Source organism: Chionomys nivalis, assembly GCF_950005125.1.
Source record: "Chionomys nivalis chromosome 23 unlocalized genomic scaffold, mChiNiv1.1 SUPER_23_unloc_1, whole genome shotgun sequence".
NCBI classification, from domain to species: Eukaryota; Metazoa; Chordata; class Mammalia; order Rodentia; family Cricetidae; genus Chionomys; species Chionomys nivalis.
In genome coordinates this window covers 329,220-351,333 of record NW_026646869.1, presented here as the reverse complement: position 1 = coordinate 351,333, position 22,114 = coordinate 329,220, and the positions used below count along the sequence as shown (strand labels likewise).

Here is a 22,114-nt window from a genome sequence, read left to right as displayed (position 1 = left end):
CTTCAACAGCTCCCCGAGCAGGGCAGACAGCAGGGAGGACTTCCCAGCCCCCACTGGGCCCACAACAGCCAGCAGACAGCCCTGGGGCACGGTGAGGTTGATCCTGACAACCCAGGGGAAATATAGCTCTGAAAGGTCAGCTTGGGTGTGTACAGAAGCAGGGAACCCCAAACACACCCGCCCCATCCTGCTGTTCAGGCCTGGGGAGACCATTAAGAGGATACACAGGGCCGTTCCTCCCCGATCCTTGTCTGAGTATCTGAACCGTCTTCCCTCTCACACCTGAGCACGTCACGTGTACACTGTGCCTGCCACACAAGCACTTACAGACATGCCACAAACATTGGTGTACAGAGTCACATGCACAGGCAGTACACAGATGTAAGCGCATGCGTGTGCCCATGTGTACTACTGTATGCCTACCCACGCACACGCGCACATGCACACACAGAGAGGACATGATGTGATTGCTTGGCTGTAGTAGCCTTGCTCAGGCCTCTGCCTCTGCCCTGCCTGCTCCTGTCCACCCCCTGCTGTCAGCTACCACAGGCTGGAGTTCCTCTGTGCTTAGTTCTGCTAAACACCCTACAAGGCCCAGGGCAGTCCACAATGAGGAATTCTCAGCCCTAAATGCCAACAGCGCAAGACTGAGAACCTGGGCATGCTCCTGCCTCGGGGTCTTTGTTCTTGGCCTTTTCTCTGCTCAAGAAGCCTTCCCCTGACCTCTGGACCCTCAGCTGGGATGCCAGCCTTTCCATACTGTGGGCTTTGTCGCTTCCTGGGCCTCCCTCTGTCCCCAGCATCCAGGATAGAGTACATGGCAGGTGCATGCCCAGTGGACACTCGTGGGTGTGTGGTCAGAGGCAGAGAGAGATGGCCAGGTTTCCTTTCTCTTTGTGGGGGACAACAACCTTGGAATTGACGCAAGAGGCATAAAAGGAGGTCACAGCTGATGAGGCTGGGCCTCAGGCCTCATGTTAGCCAGGCGGGGAGCAGAGCAGTATATCGTGCCTGATGGGGGAGGCTCAGGTACACTTTTTCCCTCTGTAGGGCTGTAGCATGCAAGAACCCTTGCCTCGGGCTGGAGAGATGACTCAGAGGTTAAGAGCTTTGCCTGCTATTCCAAAGGTCCTGAATTCAATTCCCAGCAACCACATGGTGGCTCACAACCATCTGTAATGGGGTCTGGTGCCGTCTTCTGGCCTGCAGGCATTCACACAGACAGAATATTGTATACATAATAAATAAATAAATACATGTATTTTTAAAAAGAACCCTTGCCTCTCTGCACAGAAACCCAGCCTAGTCTAGCCTAGCCTCCAGCCCCAGGTAAGACACCATTTCTCGGACGTCAAGAGCATTTTTTTTTTTTAAATAGCACATGGGAATAGGTTTACATTGTTTGCAAAGAAATTCTTTTTTTTTTTTTTTAGGAAGAGCAATTATTTATTCATTTATTTTTTAATTTTATTTATTTCTTTTTTAATTAAAATTTCCGCCTCCTCCCCGTTTCCTATATCTCTCCCCCCTCCTCCCACATATTGCCCCAATAGCTTTTTCTTAAATTTTGTCCCCTGCCCAGAGGCTCGAATTTCGAAGTGCAGCGCACAGAGCCTCTCGGGTGTCGTCGCCTTGGAGACGGTCAACTCCTTTCGGGTCCGTAGGAGAAAGGGGAGGGTGCGAGCCAGTGTGCGCGCGCAGGAGTCCCGCCTCCCGGCGTCTGCGGTTGGCTGTCGCCCAGCGAAGGAAGCGGAAATGGAGGGGAGGGAGGGGCGGGCCGGGCTCCGCCGCGAGCCCATTGGCCGCGGCCGTCCCGTCGCCTCGCGCTATTGGGCGGGCGCCGTCGTGCGTCAGCCTGCGCTTCGGGCCGCAGACCGGACCGCTGGCTCGCTAGCGCCGGCCGGTTCCCGCAGGGAGGGTTCCCGCAGCCGGCTGGCGGAGCGGGCGGCGCCGCGTCTGGCCGAACGCGGGCCGGAGCAGGGCGGAGCGGCGACGACGGGCGGCGCCAGGTCTGGGAGATCCGGGCGCGCGGGGCCCGGGAGCGCGGCGGGCGGAAGGCGGGCGTTGTCGCGGACGACAGGGCCTGTGCGCTTTGGGGGGCCGCGACCGCCTGGCTCTGCCTTGAGTGGTCAGGCGATGGTTGTAGATCTCTCTGCAGACGGGACTTTTGTTGATTCCCCACACCCGTGACTGCTGTAGGTAAAGCGGCTGATGCACCGTGGTGTCATCAGTCGTGGCCATAGTGAGTTTTCGTGGCGTGTGTGCGCGCGCCCCTTTGGGATTTAAGGAGTGGGGTGACATTGTGCGGTGGTCGCCTGTGACCACTCCAGGGCTGGCGACTCCACCCCTAATGGAAGGGCTTCCTCCTCCCGTTCTTGGTCCAGCTTTCCCTCTCGAGCTCTTGTCCCCCGCCTTCCTGCTCTCCTTTCCCCCTTTTTACCTCTCTGCCGCGTTAAACTGCAGAACGGTGTAATAGTTTCATAAGCTATGGGTCTCCAATGTTTCTGTTTGACTTGCAGGCCCGACCACCGGGAGGAAACATGCCTTCTGAGTCCTTCTGTTTGGCTGCCCAGTCTCGACTTGATTCCAAATGGTTGAAGACAGATATCCAGGTGGGGTTGGCGTGTTGTGGTGTTCTTTGTGTGTCCCCGTCTCTATAAAGTTTTTGGTTAAGTAGAACATGTGAGTGGCTAGCAACTAGATGTTGTCTGAGGAGGGTTGTTTCTCATAACTTACAGTGTAACGTTCATTATGACTGTTGAGGTAGATGGATCTGGTCTGAGGAGGGTTATTTCTCATAACTTACAGTGTAACGTTCATTATGACTGTTGAGGTAGATGGATCTGGTCTGAGGAGAGTTATTTCTCATAACTTACAGTGTAACGTTCATTATGACTGTTGAGGTAGATGGATCTGGTCTGAGGAGGGTTATTTCTCATAACTTACAGTGTAACGTTCATTATGACTGTTGAGGTAGATGGATCTGGTCTGAGGAGAGTTATTTCTTATAACTTACAATGTAACGTTTATTATGACTGTTGAGGTAGATGGATCTGGTCTGAGGAGGGTTATTTCTTATAACTTACGATGTAACGTTTATTATGACTGTTGAGGTAGATGGATCTGGTCTGAGGAGAGTTATTTCTTATAACTTACAATGTAACGTTTATTATGACTGTTGAGGTAGATGGATCTGGTCTGAGGAGGGTTATTTCTTATAACTTACGATGTAATGTTTATTATGACTGTTGAGGTAGATGCTATGTGGTTATGTTTTAATTAAAGTCATTTGTAAGTGCAAGAAACTTGAGAGCTAGTTATGCAATTTTTCAATTTTTATCGGGAGTCTTTTTTTTTCTTAAGATAGGGTTTCATATTCCCAGGCTGGCCTTGAACTCTCCATGTAGGTGAGGATGACCTGAAATCCAATCCTTTTGCCTCCACCTCTGGACTGATAGCGTTTCAGACATGTGCCACCTTGTTGGGTTTCTGTGGTGCAGTTAGGCAAGAGCTTGACCAGCTGAATGCCATCCCAGCTCTTGCCAACACTCTTAGTCAAGACGTGGCTGTTGTCAGTTTGATTTTTCCTCTCTTATTTTTAGACAGGGTCTTTCTATGCACCTTACCGTGGCTGGCTGTCCCCTGCCTCCTGAGTGCTGGGATTAAAGGCATGTGCCACCTTGCCCACCAGTGTTTGTTTCTTCCCGATACTTTTGAGAAGATTGTTAGCTGTGTGGGGAAGCAGTGAAGTGATGTGTAGTAAGTTATCATTTTCTGCGATTTTGTGTTTCTGCTTCTGGAGAGATGAAAGTTTGGTTGAGCTATTGGTTTTACATAGATTACAGCTGTAATGAAGAGGAATGTTCAGATTTTTGCACCAGGAATATGAGAAGCAGAATGCTGGCCTGTGTCTGTAATGTTTAGTAAAGGAATTACAAGTGTCAGGAGATTATGAGATAAATGATCACAGTAAGAATTTTGGGGCTGATTATGAGCTACTTGCTGTTTATACATAGTGTAGAGGGGTACTTTTGGACCTCCGTTACCACAGACATGAAAACGTGTCTGAGAGCCGGGCGGTGGTGGCGCATGCCTTTAATCCCAGCACTTGGGAGGCAGAGGCAGGCGGATCTCTGTGAGTTCGAGACCAGCCTGGTCTACAAGAGCTAGTTCCAGGACAGGCTCCAAAACCACAGAGAAACCCTGTCTCGAAAAACCAAAAAAAAAAAAAAAAAAAAAAAAAAAAAAAGTGTCTGTGTCCTTTCCTCTTCGGGGGCTAACCACATTAAATAATTGTCAGACAACTCATTTTTATAATAGTTTTGCTTAGAGTTGATTATGTAGCATTCGTGACTGTAAGGTAGTGTGAGCAGCCTTTGATCATGGAGTTTTGTAATCAAGTTTATTGCCTCTTATTGATTTCCTAGTCCCTTCAAACACTGAATGTCAGTAGATAAGAGGTGTTGAGGACTGTTGCAGATGACAGGTGTGTTGAGGACTTTTGGAGATGACTGATGGACTGATGTAGATGACAGGTGTGTTGAGGACTGTTGCAGATGACAGGTGTGTTGAGGACTGTTGGAGATGACTGATGTAGATGACAGGTGAGTTGAGGACTGTTGGAGATGACTGATGTAGATGACAGGTGTGTTGAGGACTATTGTAGGTGACTGTTGCATATCACAAGTGTGTTGAGGACTGTTGCACATGACTGATGTAGATGATAGGTGTGTTGAGGACTGTTGTAGATGACTGTTGCAGATGACAGATGTGTTGAAGACTGTTGTACATGACTGTTGCAGGTGACAGGTGTATTGGGGACTGGTGGAGATGACAGGTGTGTTGAGGACTTTTGCAGATGACTGTTGTAGATGACAGGTGTGTTGAGGACTGGTGAAGATGACTGTTGTAGATGACAGGTGTGTTGAGGACTGTTGCAGATGACAGGTGTGTTGAGGACTGTTGTAGATGACAGGTGTGTTGATGACTGTTGTACATATGTGTTGCAGATGACAGACGTGTTGAAGACTGTTGTACATGACTGTTGCAGGTGACAGGTGTGTTGAGGACTGTTGCAGGTGACAGGTGTGTTGAGGATTGTTGTAGATGACTGTTGCAGATGACAGGTGTGTTGGGGATTGTTGTAGATGACTGTTGTAGATGACAGCTGTGTTGAGGACTGTTGCAGGTGACAGGTGTGTTGAGGACTGTTGTGGATGAAAGGTGTGTTGAGGACTGTTGCAGATGACAGGTGTGTTGAGGACTGTTGTAGATGACTGTTGCAGATGACAGGTGTGTTGAGGACTATTGCAGATGACAGGTGTGTTATTCATGGTGTGAAGATAGATAGGATTGAGCTAAGGAGACTTAAGTGGTTTGTTACTTACCCTTTGTTTGTTGTTTAAATACCTCTTTTTTGTTTAACTATTTGTGTCTGCTTTCTTTTGTCTTTTATAAGCAGGTTAGATAGGTGAGAAATAAGTGATTTCTTATGAAATATTGAGAGTCAGACAAACTTTAAAAAACTTTTAAATTTTATTTTCTCCTGTGTGTATATGACAGGTGTCATTGTGCTCGTGTGCAAGGGTACACATGTGCCACCCACATGTGTAGAGGTTAGAGGACAACCTCTGTCGGTCCTGAACGTCGATGGTGTTTGAGGCAGGGTCACTCTCATTTGCTGCTCTGTGTGGTCCAGGCCAGCTGGCCCATGTGCTTCCACAGAAATTCTCTCTGCCTCCTGTCTTCCTGTAGTATTGGATACCGAGATTACACACATGCTCTGCTGAGCTTGGCTTTTTATATAAGTTCCACAGACCTAAACTCAGGTTGTCAGGCTTCTTAACAATTGCTTTTTCTTGCTCAACCAACTCCTCACCCCAATACAAATTTGCTTTTTGTGATTGGTATACTTTGAGACACTCGTTGAGGTCAAGAAAATGTTTTAAGGGCTGGGGGTTTATAGCTCCGTGGTAGAGTGGATTCCCAGTGTGTTCAAAGCCCTGGTTTAGATTGTTATCAATGCAGAAAAACCAAAAACCTGAAACCATACCCAAAAAACCCACATCAAACAAAAACAGAGAATCTACTCCCTTTACCTAATGGGGTTGTGTTTCCCGCCTTAGTAATCAAACTGAATAACTGCCAAATGTGAGTTTAGTATTTTGATTCAAAACTAGCTTAATAATGCACTGATTGTCTCTGAAGAGTCAGATATATATAAAATAAATCACTAGTCATTCTTAGAGTACATATCACTTTATTTATTCAGTGGCATACTAGTATTTGACCCTTCTTAGACATTAAAAAAATTTTTTTTAAAGTCTTCCCATATCTCCCAAGAACAAGTGACTAGGTTTTGGTTACATGTCAGAGGGAAATGTGTTTGGTGATACAGATATGTAAATGGCTTGTGCACTTTCTCTATCATTGCTTACTAAATATGAGGGATTCAGACTGGACAATGGTGGCACAAACCTTTAATCCTAGTACTCTGGGGTGGGGGGGCAGAGACAGGTGGATCTTTGTGTTCGAGGTTAGCCTGGTCTACAGAGCTCCAGGACAGCCAGAGCTACACAAAGAAACCCTGTTTTGAAGAAAAGAAATATAAGGAATAAGAACAATAATAATTGTTCTTCTCTAAGGCTTAGACCCAGTGTCCCTTTTTGGGATCCTGGCAAACCCACATTGCACATACTCATCTTACGCTGGCCGACTTTGCCTTTTGTGTGGGAGGTGGAGTATGTGTTGTCTTCCTGGATTGGGAATTTCCTTATTTCCTCTTAGGCTTTTGTATTGACATACAGTTAATAAATAGTATTTGTGAAAGATATACGTATGTATTTATACGTGTAAATTTTAGCCAGTTCATTTTTATAAGCTTGTTTTGTTTGAAATACCCAAGAAATGTTAATAACTTTAGAAAGGAAATGCTTTTGAAGTATGAAAAATTTAACATGTGTATAATAACATAGAATCTTGGCATAGATACATTATTTTGGATATTACAACCAGCAGTTTTTAATATAGTGTCCATTGTAGGCCAAGAGCTCACCTGGCTTTCACATACACACACACACACACACACATACACACACATACACACACACATTTATAGCATTGTGGGCTGGGGAAGTGGCTCAGAAAAGTCAGAGAAGAGCTTGCTGGGCAATTGTGAGGACCCAGCTCTGATTTCCACCACACACGGTGGCTGTGATGACCCTTTTGTCATCTCAGTGCTGAAAGGCCAAGGCAGAGTTCCCAAGACAAGCTCAGTAACTGGACTAGCAGAATGACAGGCGCTGGGTTCAAGGGAGGCTTTCTGTGTCAGGAAACAGGGATCGCTGATCTCAGCTTCTGGCCTCCAGACACATTTGTATGTGCATTTGCACACATCAGTCCACCCATGCATGCATATACATGCCAAGAAACTCTCCACACTTGAATGTTTAGCACTCTTAATTTTTATGTAGATTTATTGGGGCATTTAGTGTTCATTACTCTCGAAAAGGCAATATAATAAAAGGGTGAAATGTATGACCTTATTACTGTTTATCTGAGCTGATGGTAGTTTTTCAGTGAGCCAAAAAGAAAATTACTTACAGGACATAGTAGTACGTTATACTTTCAGACTTTTGTTTCTTAAAACTTTTTTCTTTTGTCACTCTTGATGGAAGACTAAGGTTATGTCTTTGAGCATGAGACTAGATAGAAATTTGTTGCTCTTTCTTACATAAGCTACTTACATTTTCTATTTAAGGATTCTTTGAAATGGCACATGAAATTGGATATGCCTGAAGCACTTTTTTTAACCTTTTCATTTTGAAAATAGTGATAGACTCAGAAAGTTGCCAACAACATAGTAAGATCAGTGTGTTCCCTTTAACCAGATGCTCCCAGCGTTATATTTTGTTTCACTGTGGTATACTATCAAAATCAGTAGTTTGCATCCTTCCCGTTCATATGCACAGTTCTGTGCCCTTCTGCCTTAGTGTCAGTTCATGGAGCTGTCACCACCCGAGTGGTGTTCTTGGTGCTACCCCTCTGTGTCACTTCCCTCCAGCACTGAGAATCAATCTGGTCTATCAAGTTATCTTTAGATTATCGTATGGTGCGTGGTTTTTCTGAGGTCAGCTTTGTTAACTTAGCATAATGCCTTTAGAGTTTTTGTGTTAACCTGTAGTTAAATTCTGGATCACTTATTTATCTGTATTTGGCACATAGTCATCAATTCAAAATGATTAAGCTCAAAAGTGCACTTAAGAATTGAAGGTTGAGGCTGGGCGGTGGTGGCGCACGCCTTTAATCCCAGCACTCGGGAGGCAGAGGCAGGTGGATCTTTGTGAGTTCGAGACCAGCCTGGTCTACAAGAGCTAGTTCCAGGACAGGCTCCAAAAACCACAGAGAAACCCTGTCTCGAAAAACCAAAAAAAAAAAAAAAAGAATTGAGGGCTGGAGAGATGGCTCAGAGGTTAAGAGCATTGCCTGCTCTTCCAAAGGTCCTGAGTTCAATTCCCAGCAACCACATGGTGGTTCACAACCATCTGTAATGAGGTCTGTTGCTCTCTTCTGGCCTGCAGACATACACACAGACAGAATGTTGTATACATAATAAATAAATAAATAAATATTTAAAAACAAAGAATTGAAGGTTGACTATAAATGATGTCATATTATGCTTAGACATGTCAGTAGATCCAAAGGTGTATGCACATGGACATCTGATGAGTGCTGCTCCTAGGTTGTGACTAACTGGCTGGTTGCTGATATGCTGACATAAAAGAGTATGGTGAATGTAGGGAATCTGATGTCTTTGGGATTCTCTTTCCCTGTATCTAAGTATAATCGCCTCAATAGAATAGTATTGTTAATAGACCTCCATAATGAAAGTTAGGGTTTGCTGTTTTTGTGTATGACATTTTGTTGGGTTTGAAGCATTGAGCAGAGTTATTGACTTGGGTGTTCCTATGCTGTTATTAAAAAGAATCTTCAAATACAAACTTGGCTCTGCTGTTCCAGTTTAAGGAACACATGCAAAAGACAGGGCTTCACTATCTGGCTCTTAGACTTCACACCTCACACATCCACAGAGGAGTGCATCCTCTCTCTCTGCAGGACCAAGACTTGACATTCACAGCCTCCACAGAGGAGTGCATCCTCTCTCTCTGCAGGACATAGATGTCACACTGCGCACATCTACAGGGGAGTGCATCCTCTCACACACAGGACCTAGACTTCACACTCACAACTTCCACAGAGGAGTGCATCCTCTCACTGTGAAACCTAGACTTCACACTGCACACATCCACAGAGGAGTGCATCCTCTCTCTCACACAGGACCTAGACTTCACACTGCACACATCCACACAGGAGTGCATCCTTTCTCTCTGCAGGACCTAGATGCAAACTTGTGCTCCTCTCTCCTGCAGTGAGTTCCTGTTAACTACCTCCAAATTCTTCAGTTTTATGCAGTGTAAAGTAGTTGATAGTGATTTGCTATAATAACTTTTATAGATAGTGTGGCTTTTTATTGATGCTTTTGATTATATGCACTTTGTAGATCTTGTTAGTCATTTTTAAATTAAACATATTTCTATTTTTATCTGTGTGTCCTAGTGAGCTTATGCCAGGAGTGTACGGGTTCTCCCAGAGTGCATTTGGTCCCCAGGCTGGAGTTAGAGGCCGTTGTGCACTATCTGACATGGGTGTAGGGAACCAAACTCAGGGAAAAAGGACACAAACTGGTGGGACAGGCTTATAGCCCCGGCTTCTTGGGAAGCTGAGGTAGCAGGGTTGAAGTTCAAGTCCTTTCCCTGGGCACCTCAGTAAGGCACTACCCCAGAAATATCCAAGCGCTGTGGGGAGAAAAGGAAAGGCTGGGAAGACTGGAGGTGGAGATCTCAGTGGTAGGGTGGAGTGCTTGCCTCACGTGAGATCTGCCTGGACTTGAGTGAGTACCTCAGGAAGGTTTCTCCTGGCTCCTGAGGAATGAGTAGAAAAACGAAGTTCTTTGATATCACATGACTATAGATCTGCATAGAAATAGTGGCATGGTGTGGTCATGGGAAGCTCTGCCTGGACTCCTGTGTGTTTAGGGGATAGGAGCAAAGACTGGGAGAGCATCATACAGATAAAGTTCACACTGCCGTATTTTACATCACTCTATCGGGTCTTTCTTCTGAGACAGGGTTTCTCTGTGACTTTGGAACCTGTCCTGGAACGCATTCTGTAGGCCAGACTGGCCTCGAACTCACAGAGATCTGCCTATTTCTGCCTCCCTAGTGCTGGGATTAAAGGCGTGTGGCATCATCATCATCTAGCCTACTTGGGTTCTTTCTATAGAACCTTTAATGCTTTTTTCTGCTGAATCAGTCACCGATACCAACCTCTTGAATGATTCTGTCATTTGCATCAATCAGTTACTCTGGCTATAGGTTGGTGTATTTTTGCTAAAATGTGATTAAATGTTGAGCATTATAAATGTTATGCTAGATTTTGTTTTACATCTTTTTTTTTTTTTTTTTTTTGGTTTTTCGAGACAGGGTTTCTCTGTGGTTTTGGAGCCTGTCCTGGAACTAGCTCTTGTAGACCAGGCTGGTCTCGAACTCACAGAGATCCGCCTGCCTCTGCCTCCCAAGTGCTGGGATTAAAGGCGTGCGCCACCACCGCCCGGCCTTTGTTTTACATCTTTATTTTTGAGGTTAATTTTATGTTTCCTAAGTTGACTTTATAAATTTTTGATCCAACTGCCTCAGCCTTCTGAATGTCTGGGACAACAGTCATCCATTATAGTACCTGGCTGTGGATTTAATTTTAGCTTAGATTTTTTGAAAAAGGGATAAACAAAGGTTGGGGAGAATGGGGTTATGGTTAATGTACAATATGTATGTGTATGAAAATAAAAAATCTGAATGAGTTTTGCTTAGGCATATATGTCATTTGCCTCAGATCAGTTTTGGTTCCAAGCTCTGTCTTAGTGCTTAGTTAGGTTGGTCCATATAGCCTTTACTCTTAGATAATTTGTCTGAACCATTGCGGCTGGGCCCTTCCTAAGACTAGTGATGCTTGGCTGGGGGATACTCTCTGTTGCACTTGGGTTGTGCTGCTTGAGGCCATGCTTCATGTCTATCTGTTGGCTATCGGTTCCTTCACATTGTGTTCCTCAAGACATCCAGCCCATGCCTTCCAAGAAAAGATGACTTGCCACGTACGCAGCTTCTGTCCCTTGCTGTCCTGGGGCGATGCCAACACATTTCGATCACACACAGGGACCTGATGACAGAACAAAAAACTTCCTGCCAAAGTCCAACATGGGAGCTCTGGCTCTATAGATTGGGGCTGACTCAAAGGCTGCTGCGTCGCTGTAGGCCCATCTCCCCAGTGGGGACTCGTGGACACTCACCCTGGAGCCTGATAGATGTGCCCGTCCCCTCTCTTGGTGTCTGTGCACTATGTCTATAGTCTCGAGGAGGGTCCTTGTAAATCTCGGTAGTTTCAAGGACCTTCTGAGACTTGTAAGTTAATTACTTCTCAGTTTTCTGAGCTTCCCCTCTTCCTTTCTGGGTGGAAGATTTCAGTTCTGAAAAACTGCTGCATAATTGTGGTGGTGGTCTGAATGAGCGACGCCCTTCATAGGCGTACGTATTTGAACACTTACTTGGTCCGCAGTTGGTTGCACTGTGTGAGATGAAGCTTTGCTGGAGAAGCGCTGCGCTGTGGGTGGGCTTTGTGACGTTCAGCCTCATCCTACTTCAGCTCTGTCTTCCTGCTCAGCTTCCTGCTCCCATGGCTTGCTCTCATGCTTCTCCTGCCATTATAGACTTCCTCTTTTTTTTAAAAAAAAAATTATTTATTTTTATTTTATGTGCATTGGTGGTTTGCCTGAATGTATGTCTATTTGAGGGTGTAAGTTCCCTGGAACTGGAGTTGTGAGTCACCATGTGGGTGCTGGGAATCGAATTCAGGACCTCTGGAAGAGCAGTCAGTGCTCTTTAACTGCTGAACCATCTCTCTAGCCCCATTATAGACCTTCTTTCCCAAGGCATAATAAGCTCTTCTGTAAGTCACTTTTGGGTCGCAGCAACAGAAAAGTAACATAACGATCCTACACCACCCCGGTGATTAAAGAATGGATTTGTTCCCTCCCTCCCTTCCTCTCCTTCCCTCCCTCCCTCCATCTTTCCCTTCCTTCCTTCCTTCCTTCCTTCCTTCCTTCCTTCCTTCCTTCCTTCCTTCCTTCCTTCCTCTCTCCCTCTTTTCTTTCCTTCCTTTCTTCCTTGTGAATGTAGCATCTGCTCTGGCTTAGTCTTTAACTATTGAAATGTTTCATCTTTTTTTGCTGTTTTCTGTTTTTGAAGCTAGCCGTCAGCTTTCTGTGTAGCTGAGGTTGATCTTGAACTTCTGATGTCCTGGTCGTACCTTCTGAGCGCTGGAACTGCAGGCATGCATCACCATACCTGATTTATGCAGTGTTGGGGATTGAACCTAGGGCCTCTTAAATACTAAGCAAGTGTTCTCCTAGCCCACATTTTTACAAATTCACTTTTGAATGCCAGTGTCTCAACAATCTAGACTGTATTCTAGAGCACTGATAGGTGATAGACTGATAGCCAGTCTGTGGCCGTCCTAAAGTGCAGTTGGGGCTGAACATAGTGCCCACTGTCTCTATTGGGATGTTGGCATTTCCTGTATCTATCTGAGGTTTCCAGATTTAGCCTTCTCTCCTGGAACACTCTGCTGAGATCTAGGTTTATATTCATGGCATATTAGTAGGGAGAGCCGTTGATGGTGAGTAATTTATTCATTGAGAAAAGGTTCATTTTGACTAGGAGCTTTGAAGATTCCACTTCATGGCTGATTGACTTGATTGTTTTTTCTGTACATCATAGGGTAGCGTGTATAGCAAATTTGATCATCATATCAGCCAAGAAGCAGAAGGCAGACACATAGTTTGGGTTCCACAGTTTCCTGAGTCACTAACCAGATGCCCCAAGTAGGATCACTGTCCTAGTCAGGGTTCCTTTTGCTGTGATGAAGCACCTGGAAAAGCAAACTGGGGAGGGAAGGGTTTATTTGGCTTTCACTTTCATGTTGCCGTTCATCAATGAAGGAAGTCAGGACATTAATTCAGACAGGGCAGACCTGGAGGCAGGAGCTGATGCAGAGGCCGTGGAGGAGAGCTGCTTCCCATGGCTTGCTTAGTTGCTTTCTCAGAGAACCCAGGACCACCAGCCAAGGGGTGTCATCACCTTTAATGGGCCTTCCCCGTCAATCATCAATAAAGGCTTGCCGGCCTGCATCCTGATCTTATGGAGGCATTTTCTCAATTGGGTTCCTTCCTCTCAGATGACTTCAGCCTAGGTCAGTTGAGTGTGAACAAACACTCTAGTCCCTTTCTGTAATAGTAGCCCTCTGAGGACCAAGCTGCAACTGAACTTTGCGGGACACTTACCTAAACCGTAGCATTTGCGTAAATCTCTACAGTTAAAAGTGAACCAATTTTCATTCCTGTTTTTATTGTCTGTCTTTCCTAACTTCTCACACCCGATCTGAACACTGATCTGAACTTTCCTTGTCGTGGTTGATTGGCTCTTGGCTCTGACTCTTTTACTTTATGTTTTCATAGTTTCTTCCTCTTTCTCCCCCTTTAGACATGGAGGCTTGAAAGGCTCCTGGGTTCCCTTGAGATCCGAGCATGAAGGTTGGATGTAACTCCTGTAACATAGCACACCACCTGAGCCTCAGTACCTGGCCTCTTTGCCTGTAACCATGTGTGTGCACACACTCACACACATTCCTAAATTTAGCCTGCTCAGTCTATATAATGTTACTTCTGTGTTGTTTTCAGGGCTGACCACTTGGTACTGGGTAACTAATTGGTGTGCTCTGCCTGAGGAAGACTGTGTTCCACCCTCAGCACTCCTTAGTTCCTGTAGCTCTTGTACAGGGTCGATGTCCTGTGGGCTTTTCCTTCCATGTTAGCATGTTTGTTGTTTTTGTTTGGCTCAAAAGGTATTTTTAAAAAAATAAACCTGGGTTATTTTGCGTGTTTCCAGTTACAGGTTTTGTTTTTGTATATTGTAACTTGAATTAAAAATAAATGTTTATTTTATCTGTATGGGTGTTTTGGCTGCAAGTATATTTATGCATTAACAGCAAGCGTGTGAACCACCATGTGGGTGCTGGGAATCCAACCCAGGTCCTCTGGAAGAGCAGCCAGTGTTCCTAAGTGCTGAGCCAATTCTCCTGAAACAGTTTATGTTTCACACTTAGAAGGAACACTCACTGCTTTTTATATTCTTTGCTTCCTCCATGTTCCATGAGTGTCTCCTCATACATAATCACTATGTCTTATTTTTGATTTATCTCTTCAGAGCATGTGTATGCATGTATGCCCCTACTCCCCTTTTGCATGTCACATGAAATTTAGTATAGTGATTATCCAAAGCAGTCTTGAGGGAAAAGAGCAATTCTGGAAGTTTCAATACTTAGTTCAAGTTATACTATATAGTGATAGTAAGACAGACACCATGATAATGCCACAAAGCCTGGCTGTTAGAGTGCAGCAAGGAGCCACACAGGTAGACACATAGCTAGAGCCGTCAGGTTTCCAGAACGATGCTGAAAGCTGTGACTCTACGGGGAGAAGGCTGAAACTTGTCCTCTGCCTTTTATCCTGTGTGAAAACCAGTGAAATGGACAAAGGCCTTACTGTGACACCAGAAACTTTGAAACTGCTAGTGGGAAATAGTGTGGAAATACTTGAAAACACAGACATAGAGATTATTATTTAAAATAGTACCTCAGTGGGGCTGGAGAGATGGCTCAGTGGTTACCCATTCCTGTACATAAAACCTGCCATTGTGACACATTCCTGTAATCACACAGGAAGATTAGAGCTGGAGGCTGGACTAGGATGCCTAGTAAGAGCCTGTTTAAAAAAACCAAACAAAAACCCAGATCCACTAATGAAAGTCAACATGGTGTACAGTGACATAATGTGCTCTTTCACCGTCCTGTTTTTGTTCTTTGATCTTTGACATGTTACTTGGTTTTAAGTAAAGTAAATAGTCCATTGTTTTGTTATTGAATAATTGAATAAAATAAGGGGAACCAGGGTTTTTTCTCCCTCTATATATAATTCTTTAAGACCCTGTTGCTGAAGACACTATACATTTTGCACACAGAACTTGAAGAAATTGAGCTAGAACTGACTTGAAAGCCCCTCTGTGAGGACTTACTCTTATTGTATCTGAAGATATATTGTAAGCTTCCAAGGGACAAAAGGAATCAGTAGTCCTACCCAGCCATCAGACCTGCAAAACACAGCTATCGCAGGCCCACTAAGATATCCCCTGTGGTGCAACAGTTGAACTTTGATTTTGGAGTAGCTACCAGCTGCCCAATTGTATTTGCAACCAGCTTAGTAGGCCATTCGTGCCCAGTACTGTAAACCTACTCAACTACCTGTGCCTGGAGTAAACTGATGTAATTTTTAACTGTATTCCAGTGCTATCCCTGTATCTACAGGTGAGTGTAGTTCTCACCCCTTATCAAGGAAGTTTCTTTGGTAGCAGACAGAGGCAATTACAGAAATTCACATCTGGTCAGACTACAGAGAGAAATAACCGTGATTGACACAACATAACACCCTCACCTAAGGCTAAAGGAACATCATGGAAGAGGGGGTGGAAAGGTTGTAAGAGCCAGAGGACCAGGGGCCTCCTATGAGATAGTGTCTCCTAGATACAGAAGGGATGTTGTATCCATAACAATGCAGCAGTGGTGTTCTCTAAACAAGTCTCTACACAGTGTTAGCACCAGTGGATATGACAGTGTGGATGGGGAGATTTCACAAGGCCCCACCCCACATCAAGAGCTATGGGTAATCAATGCCTGCTGAGAGAATCAGTTTTCTTCAGTGCTGAAACCCCTGATAGGTTATCCGCTCCCAAGGTCAGTTCTAAACACATGAGCAACATTAAATTGACTTAGTAAGTAGTGTATATTTTATATATGTGTATAGATATGTGCAATATATGATCTATGTAGATAGCAATAATTGCAGAAGAGGAGGTCATGAATTGAGAGGGGCACATGAGTTGGAGTAGATTGAGTACTCATAACATTTTCAAAAACAAAAAAATTAAAATAAAAAAGATTTATATGGATCTCTCTTTAAGTTTATCTTTTTGTATTTGCCAGCTCGCATTCACAAGAGATGGACTCTGTGGTCTGTGGAATGAAATGGTTAAAGATGGAGAAATTGTGTACACTGGGACAGAGTTAACCCAGGATCAAGAACTCCCTTCTAGGAAGGGTAAAAGCTTTTAATGAATACTTTTTTATTTTGTAAATATCATTGTAATTGCATTTTAAAGTAATATTTTAAAAATGTGTTTGTGCCTGTGTGTGCGTGCGTGTGTGTGTCTGTGCGCATGTTTGTGTGTGTGCATAGGTGCTATGGTGTGCATGTCGGGACAACTTGGGAGTTGGTTTTCTCTGCTGTGTGAGTCTTGTGGATTGGACTCAGATCGTCTGGTTTGGTGTTAAGTGCCTTTACATGCTGGACTATTTCCCCCTCCCCCTTTAAAAATTGCACTTATTTATTTGTGTGTGTAAATTGCGTTTTCCAGAGACTGTAATATGCTAGAAAAAGCACTTGAACTTTGATCTTGATACTTTGTTCTCCTTTTGATGATTTTTGTCTAGATGTTAGTTAATATGCCAAGCTGTCTGGAGTTTTTGTTTGTATTAACTAGTGTATAGCTTGTAGGAAGTCATGAATAGCTTCTCCTTTAAATTTTGAAACAGATCTTCCTACTAACTATAGATGTTGATTATTGTGAGATTGGGTGCAAATTATTCATGAGTAAACCTTTGTCAGGGAGGAGTAATCCTGTTGAAGCCTCTAGTGCTCAAAATTCACCACGACTCATGTGTTCTTGCTGTGCCTGGCCATTGAAATCAGCACCAACACTGAAAAAGGACATGGATGCCAGCACTTACTCCAGATTGTCTATCTGAAAAGCCTGGGTTGAGGCTCACTGCAGAGTCTGTTGAGTGTCATTCCCAGTATAAAGGCATTGGTACTGTTAGAATGTATGACTTTTCTCCCTGTGGAATGAATTGGTTACAGCTGACTGGAAAGTGTAGGAGGAAAACTATTACTAGGTTATGTTTTTGGTTACATCATCTATTAGAGTGAGCTCTGTTTCTTGTGTTTATGTGGAAGTTTCCATATACATGCAGACTCTCCCAAATGTATATACAGTGAGTGGATGCAAATTCATCCCCACAGTCTTTGGCACTGTGCCTGTTCGCCGTTGTCTCTCATCTGCCTTCCTCACATGCTTCCTGCATATTGTTACCTTGAGTTTTTTAATTTAAAAGTTTTCCTTTATTAGTGTGTGTTTGTGTGTGTGTGTTTATATTTGCAAGCAGGTGCACATGAGGAGGTCAGAGAATAACTGCAGGAATCAATTCTTTCCTTTCATCTTGACTTTTGAGGTAGGGTCTTGTTTCTGCTTCTCTGTGGCCCCAGGTTAACTGGCCCCAAAGCTGAAAGAAACAAATACGAAGCAAAATTTACTTTTTGTATGAAGCCTAGGGATTTGAGCTTGCTAGCAAACACTGTGGTCATGCTGGGCAGACACTCTGGGCTGTGCTACACTAGCCTACAAAACTTGTTTTCAGTAATAAGGCCTCTTAGTATTTAGGATATGGAGCAGTTAGGGTTGATGTACAGAAAACGTTAGCAGAACAGCATTTGAAGTTCAGCACACAGGATTTTGCAGAACTCTTAATTTTGTTTTCTTTGAAATTGGTCAACTTACTCCTCTTGGGCCTTCTCTTTTGAATCATTGGCAACTGTCTAGGACCTAGGCTCAGTGGTTTGAACAGAGACGCCTTGGGTATATGGTACAAACGCCCTTCAACAAATTGGCGCCCATGTGGCCAACTAAAATCCACTTAAAACCTGAGAGGGCTTGCAAAGGAATTCTAGACACTTTAAAAAACAAAGTTTAGTTAACAGAAAATTTGTGATTTGGTTGGTGTGAAACACAAACATATACTCTAAGATATAGTATATATGTATATATATGTAATTTATGTGATTATTTTAGTTAGAGCCTTTTATGACAGGACTTGTTGACATTTTAGGGCTAAGATTCATCCCATCTTCTCTTCACAGCCATGTGTGGGGTTTCAAGGCACGTATTACTGTTTGAGGCTTTACAGTGGCTTAAGGTGGTAGTTTTTTCAGCTTTTCTTTTGTGCCTCAATGCTCCTGAATTATATTTCAATGATAATGGTCCTTCGAATGCACTTATTATTGGTGTGTGTGTGTGTGTGTGTGTGTGTGTGCTCGTGCCATGGCAGGTATGTGGACATCAGAGGACAGTTACCACTTTTGTGTGGTTCTGGAATGGAACTCACATTGTCATCTCAGTGGTAGTGGTCTTTATGGCAGTGGTTCTCAGCTGGCAGTGGAGGAGAACATCGGACAGTTAGAAAATGATTTTAGAGTTATCTCCCTAGTTCTTCCTGTGGTCGTCCAGCAGTTTTGAGCCACTGCATTAAAGCAGTTAGTGTGAAATCCAAATAGATAAATGCTAAAGACATTGAAATCTAGTAAGACACTGAAAAATGTTAAAGAAAGAACTTCATGCTTTAAAGAATTTGAAAATCCCTTATATTGTATTCTTTCATTATTGAGTAAACTATACTGAATCATTTGCAGTTTTTTTAAAAAAATAAAATATCGAGTTACTGATGTATGCTGTAACTTCCCATGTTTGGGTAGAACGTTTGTAGAGATTGGCAAGAAATGCTCCCCTGGCCTCCTATCTCTTTCCTTCTCTCCTTCCCTTCCTTCCTCCTATCCTTGTTTTGAGTCAGGGCCTCTCTCTGTAGCCCAGGCTGGCCTGGAACTTACTGTGTGGCCCAAGATGGTCCTGAACTCATGTGCTGGGGTTTATAGGCATGAGCCACCATGCCCAGATTGACTGTTGCATTTTGAAAACCAATTATGGACATAAACATTTTTAATTCTCCAGATGATGGTGCTGATACTCAGAATGGAACCAAGAAAGAAGATCTTACTGACAAAGAGAAGAAGGAGGAGGAAGAGATGCCTGCACCCGTGTATAAAGTCAAATCAATCCTGGAGAGTTGGGTGTGGGGCAAGCAACCAGGTATTATACTTTCTGACATAAGTGGATCAGGTTTTTGTTTGTTAATGGAATTTTCTAAAATTAAAACCCATATTACAGTAAAATAATGTCTGATATAAAGTATAAGAATAAAATGTATCTGATAAAAATATAACCATTATAACTAATTTTTAAGCACACAGTTCATATTCTGGTACAAAAGTATTACCACCCATATCCATTAAACTGTCCTCTAGCCCTCCAGGCAGCTACACTTCATTCTTCAATAGTACTCCATATAAATAGGCTTAGTCTTTATTCTTCTTATCTAGTTTATTTTGCTTAGTATGTATTTAAATTTATCTATGATGTAGCCTTTCTGGTTTTTCAAGACAGGATTTCTCTGTGTAGCCCTGGCTGTCCTGGAACTCATTCTGTAGATCAGGTTAGCTTTGAGGTCAGAGATCTGCCTGCCTCTACTTTCCGGGTGCATGTTGTGACCTTTTAAAATGTTAAATAATATTTCACTGTTTGTGTGCCTACTTTGATTATGTTCTGCACTAGTTGGTAGACTGTTGGGGTGCTTCTCTCCACCCCTTTTTTGGTAATAATAACCTTTATTTAAAATAACTTTAATCTAGGAAACTCATTGATCCAGACCCTTCTGGATTTTAGTCTTCATTGAGAAGTCAGATATTATTCTATTGGGTCTGCTTTTATATATTTCTTGGACTTTTTCTCTTACAGCTTTTAATGTCCTTTCTTTTTTGTATATGTTTAGTGTTTTGGTTATTATGTGTCAGGGCAGTCTGTTTTCTTGTCCATTCTCTTTGGTTTTCTATATGTTTATTGGACCTTGATAGGGATCACCGTCTTTAGGTTGGGAAAAGTTTCTTCTGTGATTTTGTTGAAAATATTTTCTCTGCCTTTGATCTGAGTTTCTTCTCTTTCTATTATGTTTATTCGTAGATTTTGTCTTTACATAGTGTTCCAGACTTTCTAGATATTTTGTGCCTGAATTTTTTTGAATTTAACTTTTTTCTTTCCTTTTTCTTTTTGCCAGGGTATTTATTTCTTTTATCTTGTCTTCAATGCCTGAGATTCTATCTTTCATCCACTCTGTTGGTAAGGCTTACCTCTGAGGTTTTTGTGTGACTTCCTAAATTTTTTAAATTTTAGTTTTACTTTCTTTTGGGTTTTTGAGTTGCTGCCAAGTGTGGCCATTGGGAGTCCTGGGTAGAATCTGTTCCTTGGTATTGGGGTCTGATATGAATGCCTGGAGATGAGCTAAAAGGGGACTGAGTGGGTCCACAAGAAGGAAAAAAGCTGGGTCTACCGTGAGGTTTGACATAGAGTAGAGTTAGAAAGGGTGACCAGGCCCCTTCATGTGGTCTGCTACAGGCTGGGATGAGACTGACGAACTTGCCATGGGGGGAAAGTTAAGATCACCTACTGGGTTCCCAGGCAATGGCGGCCAGTGAGTTCCCAGGTGAGAGTGTCCTTGGGTATTGGAGGCTGACAAAAAGGATGAGGCTGGGTGAGAAAGGCTGGGTCCTGCCAGCATCTGCAGAGTTCCCGGGGAATGGAGAGGGAGGAAAGACACTTGCAGATGGTTTCCTGCAGGGTTGGGGGTGAGACTCCAGTATAAGTTCTTTAAACTTAGTGCTGATCAGTTCTTCTTGATCTTTGTGCTGTGTGTGTGTGTCTGTCTGTCTGACTGTCTATCTATCATGTGTGTCTCTGTGTGTCAGGATCCTTCTGTGTAGAACAGTCTGCTTTGAGCTCATGATCCTCTTTAGTGCTAGGATGATATGATGTCACCACATTTTCTGATGTGTCTGTAAAAACATAGCACATTGGACGCTGGGAAGATGGCTCTGCTGTTGAAGGAGTACTTCCCCTGATGCTGAGAACCCGAGTTTAGTTAGTTCCCAGCACCCGTGTTTGCTGCTCTACAACTGCCTGTAACTCCAGCTCTATGGCACCTGCTGCCACTGTACCCACATGTGCAAACCCACGCTCAGACATGCAACTTACACATAAGTGCAATTTTTAAAATAGTAAAAGTAGGACATTGCGGCTAATTACAGGCTCAGCTGTTGTTCGGCATTCTGACAGGTCCTACTTGTGACAGTGTTGAGGAGGACATGAGTGCTTCTGCCCGGGGAGCCTCTGCTTCAGTGTTGGAGGAAACAAGGAAGGAAACCGCTCCTGTTCAGCTCCCTGTTTCAGGGCCAGAACTGGCTGCTATGATGAAGATTTGAACCAGGGTCATGAGAGGCGTGGACTGGAAGTGGGGTGACCAGGTACTCAGAGCTTTCATTAACATCTTAGCACATCTAACACCAAACAGTGGAAGTTGGAATAGGTGGCTATCTGAACTCAGGACTTACAAGATTAATAGGTGACTTATTGATTTCTGAGCAATAAAATAGAGGCAAAAGACATGAGAACAATATTTTCCTTCCCGTGATGTCATATAGATTTTCTCAGACACACTGCTAAGCATGGGTTTGGTCTCCGTATTCTTAGAAATTAAATTGTCTGAGATCAGGTAATGGCACCCTGTCAATACCTTTCTCTTTTGGGATACTTGACAGAATATTGCTAAAAGGCCTAGTGATTGAGGTCATTGGAAAGGCCACTTTGATTGCTGGGACACTCACTATGCTTTGTTCAGAGAATTCCTTAGTTGACAGAATTCTTTTCTTTAATAAAGGAACATGAGCTTGTGATTTCATGGCATAAAAATGATATGATTGCCAGGCAGTTGTGGTGCATGCCTTTAATTCCAGCACTTGTGAGGGAGAGGCAGGCAAATCTCTGTGTTCAGGACCAGCTTGGTCTACAGAGTGAGTTCCAGGACAGCCAGGGCAGTTACACAGAGAAACCCTGTCTTAATCCTCCCACCCCACCCCACACAAAGTAAAAACAATGATAGAATCTATACATTTTTTTAG

At 43.6% G+C, this 22,114-nt stretch overlaps 1 protein-coding gene across 1 annotated transcript; it reads left to right on the top strand.

Moving 5' to 3' along the window:
• Positions 1-1,014: 1,014 nt before the first annotated feature.
• Positions 1,015-21,445, top strand: LOC130868881 (uncharacterized). Its single transcript, XM_057760885.1, has 7 exons — positions 1,015-1,029; positions 1,665-2,009; positions 2,520-2,612; positions 16,204-16,318; positions 19,059-19,196; positions 20,218-20,279; positions 21,273-21,445. The coding sequence occupies exons 1-7, from the start codon at positions 1,015-1,017 to the stop codon at positions 21,303-21,305; spliced, it is 801 nt and encodes a 266-aa protein (XP_057616868.1). The 3' UTR covers positions 21,306-21,445.
• The last annotated feature ends 669 nt before the right edge of the window (positions 21,446-22,114 follow it).

Bases quoted from the DNA above. Each gene is read 5' to 3' on its own strand.
- LOC130868881 (XM_057760885.1), top strand. The intron at 16,319-19,058 runs GTAAAAGCTTTT...TTAATTCTCCAG, and splicing joins AGAACTCCCTTCTAGGAAGG to ATGATGGTGCTGATACTCAG. The intron at 19,197-20,217 runs GTATTATACTTT...TCTTTTTGCCAG, and splicing joins GGTGTGGGGCAAGCAACCAG to GGTATTTATTTCTTTTATCT.